Source organism: Epinephelus lanceolatus, chromosome 12 (genome assembly GCF_041903045.1).
Source record: "Epinephelus lanceolatus isolate andai-2023 chromosome 12, ASM4190304v1, whole genome shotgun sequence".
In the NCBI taxonomy this organism is placed as follows: Eukaryota; Metazoa; Chordata; class Actinopteri; order Perciformes; family Serranidae; genus Epinephelus; species Epinephelus lanceolatus.
Window position 1 is genome coordinate 24,225,272 of NC_135745.1, and position 27,575 is coordinate 24,252,846.

The following is a 27,575-nucleotide window of genomic DNA, read 5'->3' on the forward strand; positions in this document are numbered from 1 at the left end:
GAGACACTGTGGAAAACAGTGGTAATGACTGGACCTGTTTACAAACGGAAAAATATTTAAAATATGACAAAAATTCAAGGTTTAAGGTGTTGAATTCGAACTACATACAGTTAGCCTTTCCCATGTCCCGCCCCTTTTCGCTCTGTGCTCCAGTAACAGTTGAGCAAACAACACGGTAGAACCTCAGTCAGGTTCTCTTATTTCCTGTTATACTTCACCATAGAGTGAACCACTGTGACACTGAGCTAACAACAACACTTTAATGTAGACACAAAGAGTGTTGAAGCAGATCAAAAGACGGACCCCTCTCTCTCTCTAGAACGAAAATCCAATCAAACTGTCCTATCTAATTGGGCCAGTCTCTTCCAGTTGAGGTGGTTGTGAAACATTAGCTCCATGTAAACGCACCTGATGTTGACTGGTAGTCACATCATTCTCTGTCTCTTCTTATTTCTTTTACATTGAAACCGGAATTTGCAACAATTTGCCATGTTTATAAACGTTAATATGGTGAATATATCCCGTCATCACATCGTCCTTGCTGTCTGCTTCTTGAAGCTATATTGCCTTATGCCTAGAAACTAGCACTTCAGCACCAAGCTAAACAAAACCGCCATCGCCATATTTCTTTTTGTCAAGCATGTCCGACTTTGCTACAGTAACTTAGAGGGGCGGGACTTAGGATCAGTCAGTCAGACATTATTTTTAGGCTCTTCTTTGTTTCTTTCTGAGCTCATAGTTCAAATCCAGCTGTCCAAATGACCACAGCTTCTCCGTGCTTTTTTCGGCGAGGAGCAGATCCACTCTGCAGGAATCCAGTGAACTTCTGCCTCTAACACCTTCTCGAGGTCGGCCCTCAGCTCCCTGAACGCCACGGCGATGTCTCCGTTAACGATCACCTTGTCAAACAGGTGACCGCACTGGCTCTCCATGGTTTCGGCCAAGTTAATCATGTCCTCGAAATCCTCCTCCTGTGACAAGAGAACACCTGGGTAAATAAAGTGTAGTAACATGATGCTCTAATTCAGCTGTTTTCATAGTCTGACTTGTGTGTCCTTTGATTAACCATAGAGCAAAGAGATGAAAAGAATCTGCACAGCAAAGCAGCGCTAAGAAAAAACAGGAACTGATGATTAATGATGATTTCATTGTTAATCTGACAAATACTGTTGATGGGAACAGAACATCTAAAGCCTGACCATGTGGTGACATCCTCCAAGAAGCTGTTTTACAATAATCTGCACATACTGTAACATAACAGGACATGAAACGGATCCTTGAGACCATTCAGCCTTCCTGACCGAGGCGTAACACGTCGTTACACACTGAGAGTAAAGGATAAAGGCCTTTTCACACCAGCTGTAGTACGAGCTGAAAGCACAGCCCCGTAAGATATGCCTGAACCCTTTAAGAGCCACGGTGCTCGGCTGTGGGCAGACTCCAGACATGCTGCAGCACAGGTGTGTGACCTGGTGGGTTTAACAAGGGCAACATGGGCAGCCGGGGTCAGACGGTGAAGGAGAAGCCAGATGGGGATTATGAAAGTGACCCAGCATCTCTTTGTCATCAAATATACATGCGCTTGTTTCTCACCTCCAACACATGTACTCAAGATCTGTGTGTATTTTGTTAACGAAAACTTCAACTTCAATTGTTCGTCAAAAGTTTTTTAGATGACAAAGGCGAGACGTTGATGAGCTAAAAATAGATCTTTGATAATGAGGAGGAAGAAAGTATACTTTATTAAACCCTGAGGGGAAATTCAATTTTTTCACTCCATTGTCATACAAACATTGTTGTCGTACATTGTTGTCGGCCTGAAATACACACACCTGCACAAACAGGACCTATACATGAGCAGTTGGCGGTTTAGTGCTTTGCTCAAGGGCACCTTGGAGTAGCGATGGCCAAATGAAGCCTCATGTATCATTTTCTCTATTTTCTGAGGCCACTAGATTGCGCTCATGGTGTAAAAAGAGAGGCTCAAAGAATGGCAATTCAGTGTGCTTTCAAGCTTTTGTTGAACAAAAAGCGCCATCTAGTGGGGTCAGAAAATACAGAAAATGCTTCATGAGGCTTCATTTTGCCATCGCTACCTTGGAGACGACCTGGCACCTCTCCAGCCATTCTTGCCATTATTTTCTAATGCCTCGTGAGCGGTATGAGATCAGAATTCCGTCGGGCTGGTAAAAGCCAGTAAATAGTCAGTACCAGGATGTTTCACTAATGTGCAAAACACTCACTTCACCACAGCTTCAGCTGCTGGCACAAATTGTGAGCTGTAATTCGGCAGTTAATAAGCAGCTGTGTGTCTGACTGTGGAAAATAGAGCTATTGAATGGGATTGGTGGAGTTTGTTGGTTGCAGCGGTGGCTGTTAGCAGCTAGCCTTGTTTGTTAGCCACTGAACCGCAGCAGAGCAAGCAGCCACCAGTTTTAATCACTGACTCTGAGAGGACAGAGGAGAGAGAAGACTTTAAACCTCCAGATGCTGCACATATAGAAAAATAAAGTTATTTTTCTGCTTCTGATAAGTCAGAGTGTACAGTGACTCCAGGGACAAATCCTAGGTGTGAAATTTTGAGCTTTTCAAATGACAATCACTAAGGCCCTGATCACAGGTTTTGCAGGTTGCAAAATGCGAGGTGCACTAAAATGTAATGACTTTTCGTCGCCAAAAACGAGACTAATGTGTTTTAAATTATCGTCGGTTAAAACTAGACTAAAACTATGAGGGATAACAATGACTTGAATGTGACTACAACTAGTAAGAATCTGCCAAAACTAAGACTGCACATGATGTAACATCTCCTCGATCAACTGTACTCACCTTTACATCAGTGATGGAACAAGAAGCCACCTACTAAGCAGCCTTGTAACTCCCTCTGCCTCTTAAATGTCTCTTTAATGCAAACCACAGGGTCAACCATGTGTAAGGCAAGGTGTGTGCGTGAGGGAGGGAGTTGAGGTGTGTTGCGTGTCTGTGGAGTTGGGTGGGTACATTAAGGTCAGGGTGTTTGACCTCACACCGCCCCACATGTTACAGGACATGGAACAAGCACCTGCCTTCACACATGTACCTGGTGGAGTGTGTTTTGTGTGTTTATGTGATAGGGTCTCTTACTGAAAAGATCCTGACTGAGTTCTTGTCGTCTTCATCGCAGATGAATTTAGCTCTCCGCCTGGTGAGGCGCAGCTCCTCGATGCGCGGGGGCTTCACGAACACCACGTATGGTTTGAATTCAGATGTGTACACATGCTTTATTTTCTGTAGTGGTGATGACAAAAAAGAGAGAGGTCAGACGTAGGCAGACATGTTTATGGAACAATAATCTGTCCAAATAATGTAGACACATTAAAGGAATACAGTAAGATTTCAGGGGATCGGCCTAAATGTTGAATAATCTTAAATGTTGTAACCCAATATGCTGGTGTTCTGCAGAATGAGGAATCCAGACTATATCCATAATATAAAGGCAATGATTTGTAGAGGATTAACAGCCTGTTTTGTTTTGCATGTTATCGTCCTTTTCCAAATTTTGGATTGACTTCATGTACTGCAGCACTTGTAACTGCTAATTCCCCCTGTTGACATACAGAGACTGAAGAGCTCTGTGTGCTCCCTCTGATACACATGGAGTCCCAGTTCCTACTTGTAAGCGAGAACCTTAACTAGCAGGTCATAACAAGTGAAGGTTTGTGCTATCCCCCCTCTGCCGAGGCACCCCAACAAACCAGCAGCATGCAGTCCCTCAGGGCTGATTTATAGTTACACATAGGTTTTACGCCATTGTTGCTTAAAGTGTGGCTGGCCGGCCAATGGTGGCCCCAAACATGACATGAAATGAATGCATTATATTTTAATCATTTGCAGTCAATTTCACTTTCAGTACCCTACATTTAATACAGTACTTGACAGCTTGCACCTGCACTTTTCCTGTGCGTCCCTCAATCCAGTCTCCACGCATACACAACATGCTAACGTTATTAGCATAAGCCTATGATATTTTACATTGCATAAATTAGCCTTGAAGCTAGTGGACTTCTCCTGTTCTCATATGAAGCCGGGAGGAACTGCAAGTGTTTAACAAAAGAATGAAATTTGGCTAATGTTTGCATCAAGATAAGACTTAAAATAAGGTTCGTCTTCATCTGAATTCAGTGCATCTTCTATGGATACGTATCCACTGCTGTATATGTATATGCACTCTCAATACTGTGACGTCCTGTACAGCGTCACTGTTAAGGATGTCTGACTTGCTTGATGCTGGATAAGGACGGGAATTCAGTGGGTGACGTTAGCAACGTTATTCTTCTTGGCCTTCATGCATTCATTGTACTGCAGATTGTGGTGTTTTTTTCAGGTGAGTTTAGGAATGTTGAGTGCAGGTGTAGTGGCATGTCGTGGTGTCTCTTGAAAAGTGGAGGCTGGCTGTTAGTTTATGTAGCGCTTGACTTGATATGCAGGAGGGTTTTCTATGTGTGGAGCACGCATTTTAAACGTCAGTATTTCAGTCGATCATGGTTATTTAATCGTAGGAAGCCAAAATAGTGATGATGATTAATACTGGATCAGTTGTACAGCCCTACATTGTATTGGATAAATTTATCCCAGTGGCTAGCAGACGCCTGAAGCCAGGATAAATCACACACGTCTTCAAATGCTATTTTGTGGGGACTGTGTTCACAATTTATTGTTTTTTTCCCCTGCAAAATAAAGTAAATAAAAGCTTTGTTTTTGTTGAAGAAAATGGTTTTCAGTTTACAAAAGTAAATAGGAGGTCTGTGTCATTGTGATGTGTAGTTGTATTTCTTGGGAGGTGTACGGCAGGCTACGGTGACACGTACGTAGAGCCTCAACTCAGAAGTTTAATTAAGTATTCAGTGTGCTCCATGAACACTTTTGTAATTTATCTGAAATACTCACACTAGGGTGCACATCAAGGAGGCACACCTTGCCTTCAGCCATCACTCTGTGCACAGAGTCTACACTCGTTCCATAGTAGTGTCCTCCATATCTCCCATATTCTACAAACCTGGAGGCAGAAAGAAATGGGAACAGGAACAGAGAGGAAATACAGTAAGACAGCATGAAATGGTAATCAGACAGCAGTGAAAATGGTGGACATAACTCTCGTGAAAGAGAAAGAAGGAGTGGGTCTATTTTTAACACCGTGGGAAAAGAAACCTCAAGAGCAACACCTGCTTATGTACCTATGATTGAGAATATCCTCTTCAAATATGTGAACTGGCACAAAATGGTAATCCACGCCTTCGTTCTCCTGCCGTCTCTTCTCACGTGTGGTGTCTGAAAGAACAGGACAGGACGGGAGGACAGCTGTAAAAAGACAAGAAACCAGTGCATGCGCGGGAGGTGAAGGTGACACTTTTGGATGTCTGTCTTACGCGGTACGGTGACGCCATAGCGGTCAGGATCGGAGATCAGGAGCCTCCTCTTCAGTTCATTAACGCCAACGCCGCTGGGCCCTTGAGACAAAGATCAAAACAGTGTGTTCTGTATGTGGATATTCATTCCCAATATCAGTGTGTACTAATGTTTTCCTCACGACAAGTCCGACATCAAATGGGCTCAGTGATCTGGTGACACATCTGTCTTTATCATCAGGGAGGGAGAAGGGGAGCGAGAGCAAGTCAGACAGACAGAGCTCAGATTTCATACTGATTTCAGTCTGAAAATGATTCTCCAACCGGCCTCACTCTATTGAACATTAAATGCTCCTGTGCCCTCTGGAAAATCCATAGCATCACATTTAAACGTGACATCTGCGAAGCCACACGGTATCGGTGTCATTATAGTGTAGGACGCACAGGATGGAGCGTACACACATGTACTGGAGCATCTGGGATTTTCTTCTGAAGCAGGTTTCTGCAGCCCCAGATTGCATCAGACTCTAATGGAGCGCTGTCTGAAAGTAGGATTCCTGACATACCTGCCTTTTCCATCACAGCGTTGCATGAGCTCGATACATTACAAAATATCAAGTTTATAGACTCTCCACTCTTACACTGCTGATGTCTTTCACAGCTGCTCCACACGGCTGCAGAGGAGCATCATCAGGCTCCGCGGATACTTTCTCCTGACCTTTATTTTTTTCTGGAGTTACACGATCTGTACGGCTTAGAGTGGCTGGCAGTTGCTTTCACCAACTTTCCTGGGGCATAACGGTCTTTTGTTTCAGTCAAAGTGCGTACGCAATGCAAACAAAAACGGATATATTTCCAACCTGGTCAAACATTATCCAGCTGGTCCTGTTTTAGCGATCCAGGTCTTGGTTTTCCCGTCTATAACCCTCATTGCCAATAAGCTATATATTCTTAATGATGACCTCCGGTCAATGAAGAGCCTTCACAGCAGACAGTAAAATGTAATCCAGAGTCGAGGTAAGCTCCAACTCAATTAAAGAGGTCTAAATCTAAATCCAAGCTGTCTTAACTGTTCCAGTTTGATGATGGAGCACTTGGCTGACATTGTGAGGGATCTTATTCGCAATCCGCTCATCCCCCTTCTCTCCATTCACCTATCATTTATCTCCTCTCTATCTGGCTTTGTTTTTGCACCTCTTCAGCTCGTTGTGTTTCCACTTTCAGTTTTCTGTCCCTCTCTGTGCATCTCTGCCCTTCTCTTCTTTCTTAGATTTGCCTCGGTCACAGATGACCTACAGTTGTATCATAGTATGACATTAAAAAGACCTTCAGCAGGGCTCAATGTGAAATTCCCCGGGGAGAGATATAGCTCAAAAATACATAGAGCAGGCCTGCAGGATTGGCAGACGTAGTGAATCTGGGGTGGGCCACTTGGTAACTTAAGAGAACACAATATATTCTGACTTGGAGCTCTCTGACAGTGTTTACGTGGGTCTGATGGGAAAGAATTGTTCTTGCGTTCAAGAGTGGGGACATAAATCTTCATCAATGCATTAGGTTTTCTCTTGATCAACAACAGCTTCCATAATGCTGTCCTTTTAGTGAATGGGATCATGTTGATTTTCATTTTTTGCGTGGATAAAAAATGGCAGAGGGTTGATATAAAACAGAGCACACAATGTACAAAAACTGCACATACCATCACAGTGACTACAAGGGTATAAGCTTTGCATATAGCAATGTTACACATACAGTATCACACTAGCTGCAAATATATGAGTAAGCTTTAGGCATTGTGCTCTCAAAACAAACTCTCCACAGATGATGTCGCAGGTTTCTTTCTGGTTTAGCTCATACGTACCAACCAGAACAACCAGTCGGTGTCTGTCCTTAGGGTCTCTGTGGTAGGGGATCACCTCTATGTAGGTAGGGGGGCGAAATGAGCCATGCACCCCTGTGCTCCACCTCCTGGACCGCGCTGCTTCTCTGGTCCAACTGCTCTTTCTCCCGAGTCGGAAACTCCGCCTTAAACCAGCTGGAAAGGAGAGACAGGGACTTTAGACCTGCCAGGTGAAATACTGAAAGCCTAGCCTCATTGTGACAGTCCTATAATCCATATTCATTGATTTCTTTGGCAACTTAAATGCAGAGCAACACAACATCTGTCATAATATTGGCTCATAAGGTTGATGTGGTGAATGTGTTGGGAAACAATCTCCTACCAATTTACACAAATACTAAGCAATTCATTCAGAGTCATATTTCTGGCCACCTGGCCAATGTCTACTACTAATAAGTCTAATATAAACAGAGGAGGTCTCGGAGGATGAGGAAGACTGATGCTGTGTTCACATTATGAGTGACAACGCAACAGCGAGACCAGCTACATTTTCATTCAGTCGCTGAAGTGTTGCTCAAATGCTCGTTACTGTAGATGTGTCGTCATGGGCCTGTGTGTATATGCTGCTCGCCACAAAGCACCTCAACTAAATGTTGAATTAAGTTTGTATTTATTCAAAAAATGTCTGTAATTTTGATAAATGTCCGAGCCCCATCTTAATACCACATTTTGCTGCCCTATGGAATCCCTATGCAGCAATGCACAAAAAGCTAGCATAGCGTCAACTAACCAAACTAAATAAAGTAGTACTGTAGTTTGAAACAAAAACATGATTGGTTGACGATTCGCCGCGTCACTGGAGCTCTGAAAAAAGTTGAGGCCAGCTCTACTTTGATTCGTAATGTGTCACCTGTCCGCAGTGACAAGTGACGGGCGTCAGTTTGTAGCTTCATGTCAACAGCTTCCATTGAAAATGACTTGCAGCCTGTTGCAGTCGCTGGTAATGTGAACAAAACATAAGGAGGAAGATAATTAACTGAGCTATGTTTCTACTTCTGTCTTTTTTTTTAATAAACACATTTTTTTGTATTTTGTAATACAAAAATAATACTATTTTGTAATAATTTTTAATTTCTTATTTCTGATGTTATTCAAATCTCAGGATACAATCGAGACAAAATGAGCATCAGATAGACTGAATTTATAATAAATATGCCACAATAATATAAATAACCAGCTCCAACTAATCAGTCAGTGAAAGTGTGTGTGTGTGTGTGTGTGTGTGTGTGTGTGTGTGTGTGTGTGGGCGGGGCATTAGCACATACAGCAAGCAGAAGCATCGACCCACCTCACGGTGTGCCCGTTTCGGATGGAAACAGAGGGCTCAGTGGTGATGGAGCATCTGTCTCAGACTTCACTACAAGCCGATTCACTGTTGAAACAGGTGATGTGCCTTACCTTTGACCAGCTGAGTTGCAGGTGACACCACCAGCCAGCATGAGTCGAGCTCAGACCGGCCAGTACACACCGCTGCAACTTTTCTCTGCAACATTCTAACACAGTTTTGCCTCGTCGTGAATCATGGTCTGAACTTGGCTTTAGAATGAGCTGTTTATATCTACACATGGAGCAGGTCTTCTCCCATGGTAGTCTGCTGTGTCTGTTCACAGTAGCCCAGAACGAACAAATCAAACACTGACCCTAGATTGGGCCACTGCAGTTTTCACATTAGCCACTGTGGTTCTCCTACACGCTTGGCACATGAGAAAACTGTTCTGCAACCTCGCTGCTAGTTGCCACAAAATTCTACACACTAGACCTTTAACCAACCCAATCACCATCGAATCAATACTGGTATTGTGCTAGGGATGCACGATATTGGATTTTTTCTGATACATAACAACTTATTTGGCCGATAACTGATATTGATACATCCACTTTTTCCCCTCCTAATTTTAGTGATCATCAAGTCTCCTCTGAAGTGGAATTAACATAATATTATACATGCATACTCTTATCATGATGGCCCACCAGCAGATGGAGACATGAAGTACAATACTTTTCAATGTATGTAATATTCATTCATTGTGCAAAATAAGAAAAAGCATTTTTGCTGATTCTAATAGTTCATTTTAAAGCCAAAATCAGCCAATACGGATGACTTGCGGATATTATTGCGCATCCCCACATTGCACACCACGGGTATGTCACATTAACATGTCTCATATGCAGCCAATATGTTGAAACTTTACGTTCCTTTATGTTTAAATCTTAAATTTTGCATTGTAACAACGCTGTGGTTAAGTGTGGTTAGGTTCAGGCAATGAAAAACCACTTGGCTAGATTGTAGTTTAGCTTAAAATACCCGGTTTGGTTGCTACAAACACGGCCACTCTTGTTGTTTGTTGGTCTTGAACAGTGGTCTTGCCTAGGTGTCATGCAATCCACCTTCCCCTCCTCCTCCTGATGAGAAACTCAGCTTACATATGCTACAATGCCAACATTTTATTGTGGCGACTGGGCTGGTTTAAAGAAAAAACCTATTAATGTTATTCTCAAACCAAGTTGGACCCACAGAAGAAAGAGAAGTTTGTATCTTGACACAAGTTTGCCAAACCCAGGCTATATTTATCCATCATGACGGTCTGTTTGATCCATTTTCATATTATTTACCTGTATTACGACCAAAACCTCCACAGGAGTGTAAGGCTTGTGTCATTCTAGGTTTAATTTACTTCCACAATTCACCAACACTACTTCCCTTATTGCATCACTTAGGCATCACCAATTAGACTTGAACTCTTAAACACTGTTAAAAAGCATCAGAGATACCCAGATGACAACAATGACCATGACAGAAGGGAGAGCTCAAGTAGCAAAGTGAGGCAGAATAGAGGAGCACAACAACATCAGAAGAAACCATCAGCACTGCCACCCAAACTCTGCTGTCAAGGGCCATCCTGAACAGCACAAATCTCAGTCAGCAGACGACAACTCAGTCTGTCACGCGTCGCTTGTAGGCCGTCTGACAGCCAGCGTCTGCCATGCGACTGTGGTCTGGCCCATCTTGGCAGGCTCGCTCTCTTTCATGATGTTAACTGCTGCTAAGTGATGCTGCCAGGCTCTCTTTGACGTCAGCTGTAATTTCACTTTGTAAGCATATCTGTCCATTTCCTCTCCGGGCTTCATTCTAAGAAACATGGCTCTGCGAGTTGAGATCTCAAACTTTTGTTTACATGGGAGTTAAACTGATGATTTCACTTAGAAATGTCAAAGAGTAATACATACAGCACTGCATGAAACCTGCGCTATACAGCTAAGCAGAAATCTTATTTCCCAGAATGGAATATGGTCTAGAGGAAAACATATCATCATTGTCAATCTTAAGTATATCTGGCAGTGAAATTCATCATGTGTTACTGAAAATGCTCTCAGCTGTAAAACCTTAGTACAGTTTTGGAAATCCTGCAAGCTATTTCTGCTTCACTCATCAGCATGAAATAAGAGGGAGAGCAGAGATAAGACTGCGAGCAGAGTGAATACATGCGATGTATGTCATGAACTGGGCACGGGCCCTTCATGTCAAGATGATACGATATGAGCCTTAAAGCAACATCATGCAAAAATGGGAGCTTTTACAGTTTCAGAATGGTGCACCACTGTTGTAAATACTTACTGCACCTGCAGGTTGGAAACTGTTTATGCTGTCCTGATGTGAATTGTTGTGATCTGTCTCGTGGTTAGTGGGAAAACAACGACAATCCGACAGCAGAGTGTACCTTCCTGAAAATGTCATTTATGAAAGATTGTGATGTAAGCTGTAACCTTTTAAGAGTCATCCCTGTCTCGCTCAGAAAATTTACATGACATTAGAGAGAGCCGATTTATTGTGTCAGTCTGACTAAAATGAACACACCAAGCCAGCAGTTGGCCATCAGTCACAGTTGGGCTTTTGGTGAGCGTCTGCTGCCCTCGTCAGTGCAGTGCGTCTTGCACTATTAGCCCTCGTTGGCGCTAGTCAGCTTTTTTCCCGCCAATTCAGCATGTTGAAATGAAATCACTCTGATTGGCACTTCAGCTCGGCACATGAGAAAAGAAACAGAAGTGAGGAAAGTAAACAAAGAGCTGACGTCAAGAGGATGAGAGACTAAAACAATCTTGTTTCATAAGGAAAGATTATTTTTCTTTCGCCACTGAGCTCTTTAGCAGAAACATTTCCTGATGGTTTGTGTTATTGTCCACTGACACACAGTAAATATGCTTTCTTCTTTCAACATTGGGTTGTGTTGTTAATATGCTAACTGGCAAACTAGCGTCACGACTGTCCATTGCTTTCCCTTTTTGAATGACGAATACAGACTGCCGCCATCTGCTGGTGTTGAGAAGTATTTCCTCTCACACAGGTGCAGAATGTACATGCTAGTTGATTGACGGCTGTAGTCTTTGTGTGTGCAACTTTTTTGACCAAGTCGCAGGTGACGTGAGACTGCTAAGGAGGTGAAGGTAGAACAGTCAAAATGAAGGTAGTGGAGTGAGATGGAAATATAAGACCATCGGCTGTCATCTTTGCAGTGCGTTCATGATGGCGACGTCAGGTGATGCAGCAGGGGGCCTTCGCCGCCTCTAGTTCCCTGAAGTCGGTTTGGTGTGTCTGGGCCTTAAAGCCAATGTTTGATTTGTCTGTTCAGGGCTACCTCAGAAACAAGATGGCGGAGCCTGTGGAAGAGGATCCGCTCCATATGATGATATTACCGACTCATTCTAAGGTAAGGAAAGCACATGAGTTCTGATTTTCAGGTGATTATAAACAAATTAAAACAAAGTTATTAAATCCTACACACCGGACCTTTAAGCTTAATATTTACCGGACAGACACAAGAGAGAGGTCTCAATCTTCTCGTCTCATTCTCCCAAAATGTGAAACTGTTCTTTTAAAGGACAGAGAACCACGTCTAAAAAAAAAAAAAATCACCGGGAGACAAGTGAGTAGAAGCTGTAAGCCATTTTTTCCCTCCTTCACCCTGCCTCTGCTCGTGTATCTACACATAATACTCCACTATGTCATTTCTCTTTCACTCACTCTTTCCTCTGATTACTCCGCATGCAGTCATTTGGTCGTGCAGCATCGATAAAGGTTTACATGCCAGACAAAGAGGAAACACAGAGTCTGCACCACGTCATCAGGTGGAAGCTGGCCTGAGATAAGATGAAATGCACATTATTAAATGCACATGACTTTTGGAACTGATATAATGCAACATCTGTAATTACCTTGCCTTGTACAGACATAGGGAGCCTTTTTACAATCAGCCATAAGCGCACGCCCCCATATGAACATCCTGCACCGCTCATATGCACACACGCAAACACACACATGCACATCATATCCAATCCATGAGATCAAGACAAATGGGATAAATGGGAAGGCTAAAACCACATTTGCTGTTGTAGTCCTCTCCCTCAAATCCCCAAACCACAAAACTACATCATCATACGAACTGGTTTGTTCTGTAAATATAACCAGGGTCTCCTTTTGTTGCTGGTTTTTCTCCATCTATTTTTATTGCTTAGTTCAGTATTATATTCAACATATGCGTGTTGTTGTGAGCTGTCATGTCCAATTGGCCTGAGCTGTGTTGTCTTGTATCACACTGGCCCCTTCTCCAGTATCAGAGGGATTTTAGTGGAAAAAGTCAAACATCTCACCAATGTGGATCCCTGTTATAGCTCCGTAGTCGACATCCTCCATGACTGGAAAAACAGGAAGAGAGAAGAGGAAAGAGTGAGGAAATCATGGACAGAAACCACAAGGGGATGACATGTGCGTTGCTCTGAAATTTCATACTCAAAAGTATTAGCATATGTTCTGACCCAAATGTCTTAATATTTTGCTTCGGAAATTCTAATAATAGTTTTATTTAGAAATGATATCCACAATTTAGTAATATTAATGACTACCTTACTCTTACAAATTGATTGTTAGCGAAAAACTAGCACACTGCAGCAGGCCAGATACTATAAACCTGCTTAGAGGAACATTTTACAGAATCCTCGCCATTGTGGAAATACGGTGCGGGGAGCATTACATGATTATTATTTTTGGATAACACACGTCTTTAAATCTTTAAAAGCCCCAAACCAAAAGCTTAAACATACACGTGTATTATATCATATAAATTATCCTCAAGGTAAGTTTTCAAAAGGAAATTCAAGCAGATGGTACCTTCCCCCTCATCTGTGGAGCATGTGGAGAAAACAAAAGCAGTGAGTACAACGGGAGGGCAGCAGAGCTCACCCATGACCTCGACCTTGACCATGATCTTCAGACATGACCTGTCACCTCTCAGCTCAGTGCTGAAGGACCTCTGATAAGTTTACTGGAAAGTGTTAAAAGGATTTTATTCTTTTCAGGTGTGGTGGTTTTACAGGCAAATGTTGGCTCGTCACCTGGTGGTTTGACTCGTCGAGGCTTGAACAAGGCTTTAGGTCGCTGCAGTGCAACTCTCCTGTAGGAAGCCAAACAAAACAAGGCTTAGTCAAAGAACTATTTAATCAAAATGTCTTATAGATATTGAAGGTCCAGTGTGTAGGATTTAGGTACATATATTGGCAGAAATTTAATACAATATAAGTATGTTTTCTTTAGTGTATAATCACCTGAAAATAAGGATAGCTGTGTTTTTGTTACCTTACAATGAGCCGTTTATATCTATGTAGGGAGCAGGTCCTCGTCTATGGAGATCGACATGTTGCACAGTTTGTTTTACTGTAGCCCAGAATGGACAAACCAAACACTGGCTCTTCATAGAGCCATATGCATTTTTGCACAAGCCACCATAGTTCGCAGCCCCTCCATTACTAGACAGTTGGAAAAACACTGTTTTAAGTTGGCAAGGTAGACAGTGAGGTGGAAGTCTGACTGTAGAAATTATTGAATGATTTCTGGCTTTTGTTCGTTCATACATTTTTAATATGATTCAATGTACTGTTTTATAAATGAGATCCAAGGTCTGTCTGTTTTTGAGAGAAGGAGACCTCTGCGGGTAACAATGAACACTGAAGGAATTCTGACCAGGAGAAGTTTCACCTGGTCGCAGTCTACAATCTTCACCACTAGATGCCACTAAATCTCCCTAAATCTCACACAATGCTCCTTTAAAAGACAGTAACCACATTTACATGCACAAAATATTATTTTTGCCCTTATTCTGAAAAATACAATATTCCTACTAAGCTGTTTACATGGCGAATGAAAATAAATACTTCACAGATATTCCCATTTACATGCAGCTCTGCATACTCTGATTAATGTGGTCTGACATGTCGCTCAACGTCTCAAAATATAGAAAGGTGGAACAGCTGGAGCTGCTTGTGCCATTTTGTTTCTTGGTGTCAAAGTAGGAGTTTTTTTAAGTTTTCCACTGGTAGCAGACTTGTGAACACAGCCTTCCACTTTTATTCTTTCAACCGCCTTCTTGAAACAGTGGCCTTGCAATATTTGGACATACAATAGCCAAAAAAAAGTTCATATCCAAGTCTTTCATAAAGTTTAAAAGTAGTGTTTTTCTTCTTCCGACAAGGAATGGTGGATTTTCTTTTGGGCATGCATCTCTACCCCAGCCTTACAAACTGTTGGCTAGTTGGTTTATGTACAACAGGCATGTCCAAAGTCTGGCACGGGGGCCAATCCTGGCCCACAGACCCATTTTTTAATAATCCATGGCTTGTCTTTCAAAATATACTATATGTTGTCCTCTACACAATATTGATTAATCCAATAGATCACTTGCCATTGTTTTTGTTCACCTCACGATAGCAGGACTATCCTACAGTTTTAGACTTACACCAAGAAGAAACTACACAGGTGGAACTAATATGTTTCCATAAACGGACGATAAACAAGCACACGAACGGTAACCTAACAGCAGACCTTTACTTCTTGGTAGAAGACATAGCCACAGTAAAGAAGTGTGGAGTCAACAGCAAGCGCTGCCGCTTTCAGGAGCAGTGGAAAGTCTCATTTGTATGTGATTTTTATTTTAATAACCCATATGATGAGAGAAGCAGCTGCCCTCCAGGTATTTATAACATAATCTAATCTGGCTCCCATTAAAAAAAGTTTGGACATCCCTGGTGTACGATATATCCATGACAATGAATGGAGCTGACTGTGAACAGGCAAAAGTCGTGTGTCAGCTTTCTTGTGCATTTTAGTCAAACCATACAGTTTGAAAACGAGGCGCGGCTCCAACTAGAAAACAATGTTTTGATGCATTGGATGTGCTGAATGTGCATATTAAGGCACAGTTCTGTTGTAACTGGACTGAGACCACCTCTTCAAGAAGGTCTCAGTCCAGTTGTTTTGGTGCACACCCAAGTGTGATCGCTGTGTTCACTCCTGCCTAAACAAACCGCACGTAGGGGGCAAACAAACTTGAGTTTGATTGAACCGAACCAAATAGGGCAGGCAGGTGTGAAAGCACCCTTAGAGTGGGCAAAATGTCAGACTGAAGATGGAAGTGGAGTGTATCAAGCTGACAATTCTGTGTGACATCAGGCAAGTTTGAAAGAATAATGGAATATTCGTGTGCATGTAAATGTTCTCATTGACTTAAATGAGTGAACATGTTGCTATTGACTAAAGAGCATATAATGACAACCTCTCATGGAGCTGCTGTGAGGGAATGAGCCCTGCCCGAGTGTCTCTGTCCCCGAGGTGACAGGCCTGCCACCAGGTGTCGTCCTCCATGCTGACAATCTGGAGGACGTCGCCTCTTTTAAAAGCCACTGCTGCATCCTTGCATGGGACGGTGGGATCCTCAGCGGGATCGTAGTCAAAAAGAGCTCGCATAAACAGCTGAGGAAATACAAAAATCATTTCAGTCAAACAAGTGTCGAAGGAAAATACATATTCTTATGTAATCAATTTATTCATTCTTCTCTTTTCCTACTGCCGCTCTGTGACCTCCTGTTTCCTAGCAATGGACACAACATCTTTGTCTGGTGCTCTTTCACATATGTTGGTGTCATTTTTTGAGAAATGACCATGATCATAGAATATAATTTGTCTTAATCCATCGCAAATGCTCCCTGCTCTAACAGTTTCCAGCTTGGACATCCACTTCATGTATGTGGTGGTAGTGGCCTCCTTCCTAAACAAAGACGATGGTGGAGCTTGATTTTTTTTCCACAGAAGGTGCATAGATTCACAGTAAAACTTACCTGATGAGGCTCAACACACGTGATGTGTGCTAAAATAATTTAAAAAAAAAATCAAGTGGTTAAATTATAAAAATCTGTGAATGGTAATGAAGTTGGTGAGTGTCTAATCCTTGACTGTCTGATCCAAATTTACTTCTTGACAGTGCGCTGCTGTAGTGACAGCACCGTGGCAGAAACACAAAATATAACCAAACACACAAGATACCCCTGATTTCATCTCTTTTTACTGAAACCAGCTGGGCAGCTTTCACCGTGCAGCCAGATTGCATGCTAACGTAAAAGATACACAGCACGAATATATGTGTAGTTCATACGCACCATACCTTCTTATTTGAGGACATTTCTTCCTTGGAGGAGGCAGGAATGATCTTGAATGTAACCTCGCCCTGAGCACAAGCCTGTGTGAAAGCAGTGACAAGGAGTATAAAGACATTTTAGGAAAGTTAGTTGAGATTGATACCACTCTCATGTCTGTTTGCTAAATATGAAGCTAATATAAAGAGTGGAAGCAGGAGGAAACAGCTCACTTTGTTCTGCCCAAACAGCCCTGTTACCAGAAGAAAATGTTGGCAATGTAAGTTTCTGCAAGCCACGTATATGTTACATTTGCACGTTTCATATGTATCAAATAAACGTTTCTAAAGTTGTGACAACTTGGCGAGACCCCTGCCAAGCTGCAGACCACTAGGAGAGACCAACAAACAACAAAACCAGTTGTTTTTTAGCGAGTTATCACTGCATTTTCAGGGACTTTTTATCCACAAAACGTGGTTGTTTTGTGGTGACCTGTCGCTGTGATCCCAGGGGGGATAGTGCCACGAGAAGCAGTTGCTTTTACAGAGACATCACTGAGTTTCCTGTGGGGATTGTGCTACCAAAACCATGTATTTTGAGCCATAACACAATATTTTCCTAATCACAACCAAGTGTTTTTTGTGCCTAAACCTAACCAAATATTAACTACAACATTGTTGAGATGTAAAGAGTCGTAAAGTTTCAACACATCTGCCACATATCATGTCTGTGGTTTGCAGAAATGTACAATGCCAACATTTTTTCTGGTGAACAGTTCTGTCCAAAAGTAACAAAGTCAGCCTACCAGCACCTATAAATTTAGTAATTAACATGTTTATCTCATTTTTTAATTTGTACAAAAAGTGATGTGGAAAAGCAAGCTGTAAATAAATACTCTTTCTAGGCAGATTTTTTTAGCCACAGTTCTGTTTGTAGGAAGAAAATGTCCACAAATTGAGAAAACAATGAGGTCTGGGAGCTCTTCACTGTCCAAGCAGAAGATGAGAACAACAGCCATATAATGGACAGTAAATTATTGTTTTTGCCATGTTATGTAATTGTTTAGAGGGCTCTGCCCAACGCATATGTTACATGTCACACTAGATACTGATGCTGTGCGTCACACCTAGGCCCCCAGGAAGGGCACCAGGCTTTGAAGCCAATTTTCTTTGTGGCCAAACAGTGTAATTACATCCATCATGTGACGCCAGTTGGCCCAAAAAGTCTTTTTCCCATTGACTTCATGGTGAAAGACACGTCTGCAAATCAGTGGATAACTTTTTTTTTTAGCATCACAACCCCCGCGAAGGACAGTGATACAGTGGTTAGCCAGGTTCCTGGTTTAAACCTGGGGTTGGGGGTTCGAACCCTAGGATTGTCTTCAGGTACTCCAGCTTCCTCCCACAGTCCAAAGACATGCAGGTTAACTGGTGACTCTAAATTGCCCGCAGGTGTGAATGTGAGTGTGAATGGTTGTCTGTCTCTATGTGTCAGCCCTGTGATAGTCTAGTGACCTGTCCAGGGTGTACCCTGCCTCTAGCCCAATGTCAGCTGGGGTAGGCTCCAGCCTCCCCGTGACCCCTGACAGAATAGGTGGTTATGGAAAAATGAATTAATGAACCCCTGCAAAATGACTCATTTGACTATCAGAATTTAATGCAGTCAGATAACTTTTGGTAAGTCAAGAAGGGCTGCATGATTAAATCATTTTATCTCCATTCAAGTTAACGGAACACTGAACCGTAAGTAGCCGGCTCGGCTGGCGAAAGTCTCAAGTTGAAGCAGCGTCAGAACATTTGGGTAATTTTATACATGGCAGCTGAACGTATCTGGTGTCATAAATCCCTGGGCAACTTTCATAGGAATGCGCAGGGATTCGTCTCCAACACTGTATCAATTCTCTTAATACATCCATGGTCATGTCTGTCAGGCCTCTTTTGCTACTGAAATGCTGGCATGCCATCCAAAATCAAACACTGGGGTGGCATTATGCCGGCATTGTTTGGTTATGTATAAAAAAACAACAAAGGTGTCACAATGTAGGGTCTTTGTCTGCAGTATTGGGGGATCTCTGTGTAAAAATCTGACTTAAGTATGGAGGAGAGACTAACCAGAAGAGGAAGGATTTCCTTTGGCTTCCTGCGCTCCAGAGAGACTCCATTCACCTCTTTCAGCTCATCCCCTTCATGGATCAGGCCTTCAAAGTGTTGGAAATACAAATGGAAAGTTGCACCACATGCTCCTCTCTGTAACATGTACATGTACTGTGTGACAGCATAATGTTACTCCGGCCTAATATAAAGGCACAGGAAAGTGTAGAGTGACAAAACTGTAATAAATAAGAGCTTACCGCTTTTATCGGCTGCACCTCCTCTCATGATCCTCGCCACAACAATGGCCCCGGAGGATTTATCCCTCTTAATTGTGGCCCCCTTGAGTATGGTGATTAGTGGATTAAAGGATGACAGACGAGCACATGCACAGAGGCAAAGAGGTCAGGCGATGGACAGCGAAAATAACATGTTGGTTTTATTACAGTCCAGACAAGCTTCTTATTCAGAGTCATTCCAGTGAAGGTTATTTGTATCAAGACGGGACCATTTAGCCGGCTGCCTTCATGTAACACACAAAGCGCTGGAAAAGGTTATCCAAATCAGCATTATTTTCAACAGATGTTATTGATGTGGAGCAAATCGCAATGGAAAGAGCATCTTATGTAGCTGACTACAATCAGCTCACGCTCGGGTGTAACCCTGTTGTCTGGAAAACGGGAACATGCTGGATCGATCAAAGAGGCCATGTCAGAAAAAGGTCAGTCCCCTTCCAATCTAGTTTTGGGATCAATACAAAAGTATGGTCTCTATTATTGGGTCCAAAGCACATTCCACTCTCTAAGCTCAAACACTGACACACGAATGCTGCAAAAATGTTCATCATTAAGGAAATTATTCTCATATTTACCCCTATTTTTCTTTTAAAAGATGTAACTCATCGCCACCATAGGGGTTATGTCTTTGGCGCTTGTCTATATTTAAAAAACTTCACAGTTCACAGATTCCAGTGAAATTTGGTGGAAAGTGAAGCCACAGGCTAAGACACAAATGCTTTTTTGATGTGGATCCAGGATTTTTTTAAAGGAATTTTAACTTTGTGAGTGAGGGCATTTTTTTGAACATTCATCCTATTTTCTAATGAACTACTGGATCTGCTTGAGTAGAACAAAAATCTGGCACATATTTCCCGTAGCTGTCCATCACTATATGTATTTCATAGAGCTCTTGATCCAGGTGCAGATCAAGAAAAGAAAAAAAAAATCGGAACTTTGTTTTATTATTAAAATAACAAATTCAGAGGATTTTGCAGCCTTGGCAGAGGGATGTGCTCTTTGTAGTTTGGTTTGTTTTCAGTCCAGATTCACTTGATCCAGGAAATTTCCAGAGCTAAGTGACAATGGCTGGAGCAAGGTGGAATAAGACAGATCATTCCGGTAGTATCAAGGAAATGAGGTATGATTAAAGACCTTGAAACAAGTTGATTTACATCAGGAACAGAAATTATCCCAATCCATTTTAATGCTCAATACGGCTTTAAAGGACTCATTAAGAGGCATAGTTTTGCCGTGGATATGCATAGACACATGCATAAATATGCACACACACAAACGCGCACAACAATACTGAAACTATGTTGTGCGTCACAGGAGATAAATGGCAACAAAGATGTGGAAGAATTGACTCTGTAAATTCCTGGCTGTCATTCCGAGGCCTGTAGTGCTGCTACACGTTGGCGTACACGGCTTTAGCAGTCACGCAGTTTGACAACATGACATAAATTCAGTCACCAGAGAAAAATTCAGTTGTCTCTTGGATATGTTTATTGCTTTGAACCGTCTGTGTACTCTATGTCAGATATTGTGGCCAGACAAATTACACATTTCTCAGTGCAGTTGCCCTGTTACATGGTTGTCTTAACTTAACTTAAATAGATTTGTGTTTGTTTTGTGTGCATTACAAGGCCAGGTAGACCAAATTAGAAACAGACTGACAGGCAGTAAAGAACAGTTGCATTTTTAGAGCCATATGGAAATATAATTATTTGCTCTCTTGCTGATAGTTAGCTGAGAAGATTGACACCACTTTCATGTCCGTACACTAACACAGATATCCAGCCAGAGCCAGCAGGGGGTTATCATGGAGGTTGGAAGTAGTGGAAAACAACTGGCCTGGCACCTCCAATACCAACACAAATGTTTGTTTTTCGTAGTTGATTTGTTGAAACCTTCCGTTTCTCAACAACACTGTAGTGAAGTGTGGTTAAGTTTAGGCACAAAAATGACTTGGTTATGGTTTGGAAAAGACATTTCAGCTCAAAATACCCATGTTCTGGGGCACAATAGTCGCTGTAAAAGCAGGGACAAGTTGGTGAAAAACACCCAGTTTCAGTGGCTCAAACACTGCTGGAAAATGCTACTGTATGTCAGTGAAAAACACACAGGTTTGGTGCCACAAATGCAGCTGGGAAACGCCAAAATGTGTCAGTGAAAAACGCCAAGGTTCTGTGGCTCAAACATCGCTGGCATGCGCCTTGATGTCAAGATACAGATGTAACATATCTGTGGTTTGCAGAAATGTAAAATGCAAACATTTTTCTGCAAGTGACTGGGCCAAAACTTAATAGTTATTATGTTATATCTGATCACGGTTGTGTCAAGAAAATAAAATATGAAATGAAAATGTAAAAAAAATCTTAAAACTTCTTAACAGAGCCAGGCTAGTTGTTTATAAGCTAAGCTAACTGTCTGCGGTGTAGCTGTCCATTCAGCAGCGGTACTGTATCCTCTCATTAACTCTCAGCAAGAAAGCAAATAAGTGTGTTTCCCAAAATGTCAAACTACTCATTTATATGGCGGTGAGTCGTACGTTAGACAATTAAGAGGAAGCAGGAGGAGATGTTTCTGTAGAGAATTTAATTTTGCCATTATATGTTGTAGTTGTGTTTTATACGGGGGCAGGATCAGCAAAGAGAAAAAGAAAAGAACTGACCAAAGAACACAAACAAAAACAAAAAAAGCTAAAAGAGGCAATGATAGACATCATGAGTCAACTTTGGTCAGTCATTCAACAAATGGAAAGAATTGTGGGATTTGAAAGGATTTAAAACTGATCCTGAATTGGCCCTCGTCCTCCAACAGGTCTGTAATGTTTTATTTATGGAATGCACTGGAATATGCAATGTGGTTTTACATCAATACATGAATTTATGTTGATGGCTAAAACAAAGTAAACTTTGACCTGCAGGGGTTAGGTGTATGCAGGGGCTTTTCTAGGATTTGAGAACTTTCAGGACTTAGCCTGGACCTCCGCTGGGGGTGTGGGGGATCCTCTCTTGGCACTTGTTTTTGATAAACAAGTTACATCAAGACAACAAATTTCAATTTATTTTCATTGTGAATTAGAAAATGGAAAATGGTTGCGAATCATTGGTCTCATGTTTAGTAATTAGTGTCATCTAGAGGTGGGGTTGCAGATTGCAGTCATCTTAAACTTCTCCATGTGCCTGGCATGTAGGAGAGATACAATCTAGAGCCAATGTTGGTTTGTCCATTCTGGGCTACTGTATGACAACATGGTGGACTCAGTGGAAGAGGACCCGCTCATTATGTAGATATAAACGACTCACTCTAAGGTAACAAAAACACAGTGATTCTTAGTTTTGGGTGATGATACACTCATGAAAAAATAGTTAATGTTAATATAATATTATAAATCTGGCAACATGGTGGTGCATAGCAAGAGGGTTCCCTGGTTTGAACCCGGGTGGGGGAGCCCTTCTGTGCAGAGTTTGCATGTTCTCCCCGTGTCAGCGTGAGTTTTCTCCAGGTACTCCAGTTTCCTCCCACAGTCCAAAGACATGCAGGTTGATTGGTGACTCTAAATTGTCCGTAGGTGTGAATGTGAACATGAATGGTTGTCTGTCTCTATGTGTCAGCCCTGTGATAGTCTGGTGACCTGACCAAGGTGTACCTTGCCTCTTGCCCAGTGTCAGCTGGGATAGGCTCCAGCCCCCCTTATGACCCCAAACAGGATAAGTGGTTACGGAAAATGAATGAATGAATATTAAATTTCATTTCTCCCACTATATCTCCCTAAATCCTACACACTGAACCTTTAAGCCAGGGGAAAAATCTAATTTTTAACTTGACCTCTGACACATGAAGACAAGTTCACTGACCAGGGGATCTTTGGTTTTGACCAGACTGACAATTTTGACTGCGTCCTTGTCCTCCTCCAGCACATCGTCAGGTAATGGTGGCAGAATCGGCTCAAAGTCCCTCTGTGCCACAGTGTCATGGACAGACAGCAGACTCTGTGGAGGAAACAGAAATACAGTGAAGGTGCTGATCTGCAATCAGCTATGTCACTTTGAATTCTAGGTGCGGTGAACAGATGTGGCACCGGGGCTAGTATCCTCTCATGCATCCTGCTTTGTATGGAAAAATGGCACTGTGTCAGGCCAACAGTATACTCCACACAAAATGGAAACTGATGTGTTGGCTGTCAAGCTGCTGTCGAATCTGGCATTGTGAATAAATACCAGTGTAATCAGTGCAAAAGTGTTGATTTAATGGCGTCCATACTAGAGCAGGAAGCGCACTGTAGAGCCACTGTCACCAGTTTTACCTGTGCATTTTTAAGCTAACTGGTTAAGCTAGAGATCGTTAAAAAACATGGAATGCACTCATATTTAAAATGCCACCAGTCCCTGTTGACTAATTAAAGGTGACTGGGTAGTGAATGAGGCTGTGCAAAAATTCCAATAAGTTTGGCTGGCCTGCCTACACTCACTACAGCGACTGAATCCAAATACAGCACTTTTCCTCTTTCAGTTTAGCCCGGGCCAACATGCCAAACTTGATTTAGTCTGGAATGTGCTGCCAGCCTGTGGGCCACCTGAAAGCAACCCCCCACACTACTCACAACTCAACAGCTCAAACATCACACGTCTCAGAAAAAAAAACCCCTCCTTTTCCAGCGAAGGGCTGTGAATTGATATATGACTCACTATCAGTGCCCAGACAGTTCATTTCAGTTCATTCTTTGTTACCTTTGGCAGTGCGAAAACTCCAGGTTTGTTTGCAGAAAAACAATATTCTGGATAAACAATCTCTGGTTGTGAGGGTGCACAAGGTACAATTTCCAAAAAAAAAGAAGGGGGATTTACTGTAATAAGAAAGAACCAGAAAAGAGTAGGGGGGAAACATCTGCTCATCAACTTGATTTTAACAATCAGCCAATCCATCTGTCAGTTAGTCTACTTATCCATGATGTCCATCAACGGTTGCTCTGCTCAGAAGCAGCCAACGCGTGAGCAATGTGTCTCTGGCCACTTTCAGAGACAGGTTTTCAAAAAACAAACATTCATTCACAGAATATTATACCCAGAGTCTCTCATAAGTATGTGTGAGCTCCTGCACCGTGGCCAAGAACAAACAGGTCATTAAGACTGTTTAAACAAACCTGTTAGTTCTCGGCTGGCTTCGGCTCCTCATTAAGAAAAGCCACGACTTAAGCGGCCCACTGGAAAACCATATGCTGTGTGAGTGTGTCTGAAATATGACTGTCAGCAGATCTGAAATAAGGAAACATGCATTTGAGTAGTCTGGGCCTCGACATGAGTGAACACTAATAAACATAACCAGGGAGTAGATTAGCTTCAATTCCAGTGTGGTTAATAGATGTCAGCACCTCTCAGTGGGCAAAATGATTAGGTGGAGTAAATTTAAATAGAATTTACAGTTAGATTAATTTGTCACTTTGTGTGACCCATATGAGCTTCTTGATGTCGCCTCAACAGCATCAGAGTAGCTCAGATGAAGCATGCCTGCATGGAAATTAGCTTCTCAGGTTGCAGTTGTAGTGTTAGCTATGTCAGGAAAAATCTCATGAGTAGGTTTCTTTATTGTTAATGATCCACCGGGGCACCGAAGTAGAAGGAAGCAAAACAACATCTTCTCAGTGGAATACATTCTTGCTTTGTAAATGGTCCGTGTGAATGGCAATCATAGGATGTGCTTCAGTGATAGAAAACTGCACTCGTGCACAGTTTGGGGCATGTTTACAGTGTGTGTGTGTGTGTGAGTAATATTACAGAGATTAAGAAGCAACTCAGGGGAACAGTTCAGCATGTTGGGAAATAATATTCACTTCCTTGTCAAGATTTATGTGATAAGAGTGATATCACTCTCATGTCTGTCTGTTGAGCTGGAGCTAGCAGCTGTCAGTTAATTAGCTTAGAGTAAAGATTGGAAACAGGGGAAACATTAGCCTGGCTCTGTCCAAAGGTAACAAAAGATTATATCTGGTTTGTTTAATTCATACAAAACTAAAGTGTGAAAAATGAGAGATTGTGGCTTTTCAGGGAGTTGAGCTGATTATTCAGGAGCTTATCTGTGCTCCCAGGGTCCTATGTTCACCAGCTAATATCCCTTTAGGCCTCGATCACACAGAAAGAGTTTTAGCAGCTGGAGACGGCTGTTTAGTAATTGTTTTAAATGAGAATTAAGCTTTTTGCTCGTGGTCTCTGCATTGTGACACGCCTCATGTTTCTGGTCTTTTGGCGCCTGGTGTTTTTGCCAGAGCGCTCTGAACTCATCATGGAAAAAACATCCACGTCATCTCTTTTTTTGTCATCTTTTTTCCCACTGTCCAATTGGATGATTTGGCTTTCAGTGGTGGTCACGACAACAAGTTTGCAGTTGGTAAACAATGGAGGAGAAACTAGTCGGTTGCTGGATACCCAGTGCTATACAGCCCGACGATAGACAGCAGGTTGTCAAACTGCCCTCAAGTCATCCCAAAATATGCCTGGAGACGGCCATCATGGAGGTGAAGCTCCTGGACCAACTCCCATGATCCACCCTCTTTTTTAGGGTCTCATGTACCCACACAGATCTCTGTTTCCCTGTGTCCAACAAACTATTTACTGACAGCCTCTCACTCTCAACCAGAGCTACAGCAAGTACCCTCTGCCTCAACATTTTAGGAACAAGACACTGATTACCATGTAGATTGATTACACGGAAAGGTTAGTGTAAGGACATGATGGGGTGGTTGCCTGGCACCAATAAAAAGGCACTTGCATTCAATTTTAAAAAGGCAGTGCAATGCACCTCACATTTTGGAACCTGCAAAACGTTTTTTGTGTGATCGGGGCCTTAATGTGACTGATTAAGAAGACCTTTCAGAGAGTTTTATTCTCAGTTTTTATCCCTCTGTGATGTTCAGTGTATGTTTCCTGTGGTCAGTATTTTGAAATCACCCACCTAAAGCCCACTGATATTATACTCTTTGAATGCTGCACCCACAAATTGTAGGCAAGCCAGTTTTCTTGACTTAAGACATTGATATTTCCACAGTGACTGAAAGATATCACCATTTAGACTGCATTTGAAATGTTCATCTTCCTTCATTTTTTTGCTATTGAAACAGCAAAGATAGCCCTCACCAATCTCTCACAGTCATGGTTTATCAAGAGACACATACTCAGATCTCAACACAACGTTAGATTTGGCCCTTGGAAACATAGGGATGACCCAGATTTCTTACCTTTGGAAAGCTAGCTGTCTCCCCCTGCTCACTGTCTTTATGCTAAGCCAAGATAAGTTAACTGTCCCCTGGCTGCAGTTTCTCTTCTAGACTTTTGAAATGTTATGTGATCGAATGAATAAGATCCTGATAGTGAAATTAGTCATTTTGGAGGGGGTTGTTAGAGACATCTCTTTTCCAATGAAAGTCAATGGCAGAAAAGTCTTTATGGCCCCCTGGCATCATGTGACAGACCAGAAAGTTGGAATTCCACAGTTTGGCCACTGTGTCAAATTAGCTCCAAAGTCCAGCACACTTTCTGGGGGCGTGAATATAACACGTACTGTAAATGGTGGGCTTTGGAAGTTGGCTGGTAGGCAGATTTAAAAAAAAAAAAAAAAAAAAAAAAAAGGGTTAGGGTCATTTTAGTTTTTACTGAATATTTGAAGGCAAACTGCAAAACTATATCACTTATTTTGTTGCAATTCCATGTTCTTGAATTAATAATTTACTAATTCACTGTTCATCATATCGTCAAGAATATTGTTATCGCAAAATACCCTGAAATATTACCACGATATTTCAGGGTATTTTTGTGATCGCCCACCTCTACTGGCTAGTTTCTTCCCTCGGGTCCATGTCATTGGTCCGACAGCTCATTGGTCCGACATCCCATTAGTCCGACGTCCCGTTGTTCCGATATGTGATTATACTAGGCTATACTGTATTTGTGTACCATAGAGGATCAGCAAACGCAACAAAAGTAGGCTACTGGTCGAGATACAAGTGTCATAGAGAGGAGAGAGTGAAACACCATAACCTCCTGTTATTAACTCTGGGGTCGGGGTTGTGTGGGGAGCTCTCCGCGGGGCTGAATGGCTCCCGGCGGGCGTATTTCTGCCTTGATGGTGTGCCGTGACTGGCTCTAGGTCAGCTGGCTTGAGGCGGAGCAGGCTCACAGCTTATGTGTTTGCCACTTTCTTTTTCATTTTAACCCACACCATGATCTTTTCCTAACCCTAACCAAGTGGTTTTTGTGCATAAACCTAACCAGACCTTAACCACAGGGCATCATGATGATTTCGGAACAACGGGACTTCGGAACAATGGGTTTAATATGGTCGGAACAATGGGATGTCGGCATAATGGGCTGTCGGACCAATGAGTAGACCCCCTTCCCTCTCTCGTCTTTTTGCCAGGCTAAGCTAACCAGCTGCTGATTATAGCTTCATATTTGTCATGCAAACAAAA

The 27,575-nt window shown here is 42.2% G+C and overlaps 1 protein-coding gene across 1 annotated transcript in view; it reads right to left on the minus strand.

Moving 5' to 3' along the window:
* Positions 1 to 27,575, minus strand: part of LOC117271707 (MAGUK p55 subfamily member 7-like) — a 38,963-nt gene continuing 11,388 nt past the window's right edge. The window contains exons 7-21 of the mRNA XM_078172852.1: positions 22,972 to 23,106; positions 19,091 to 19,172; positions 18,852 to 18,937; positions 16,770 to 16,844; positions 15,885 to 16,081; positions 13,672 to 13,730; positions 13,448 to 13,459; positions 12,924 to 12,975; positions 10,160 to 10,164; positions 7,246 to 7,419; positions 5,406 to 5,486; positions 5,214 to 5,307; positions 4,927 to 5,035; positions 3,124 to 3,267; positions 1 to 971 (exon numbers count right to left, since the gene is read on the minus strand). Coding sequence (XP_078028978.1) covers positions 741 to 971; positions 3,124 to 3,267; positions 4,927 to 5,035; positions 5,214 to 5,307; positions 5,406 to 5,486; positions 7,246 to 7,419; positions 10,160 to 10,164; positions 12,924 to 12,975; positions 13,448 to 13,459; positions 13,672 to 13,730; positions 15,885 to 16,081; positions 16,770 to 16,844; positions 18,852 to 18,937; positions 19,091 to 19,172; positions 22,972 to 23,106 — 1,536 coding nt within the window. The 3' untranslated portion in view covers positions 1 to 740. The remainder of the gene's footprint in view (positions 972 to 3,123; positions 3,268 to 4,926; positions 5,036 to 5,213; positions 5,308 to 5,405; positions 5,487 to 7,245; positions 7,420 to 10,159; positions 10,165 to 12,923; positions 12,976 to 13,447; positions 13,460 to 13,671; positions 13,731 to 15,884; positions 16,082 to 16,769; positions 16,845 to 18,851; positions 18,938 to 19,090; positions 19,173 to 22,971; positions 23,107 to 27,575) is intronic.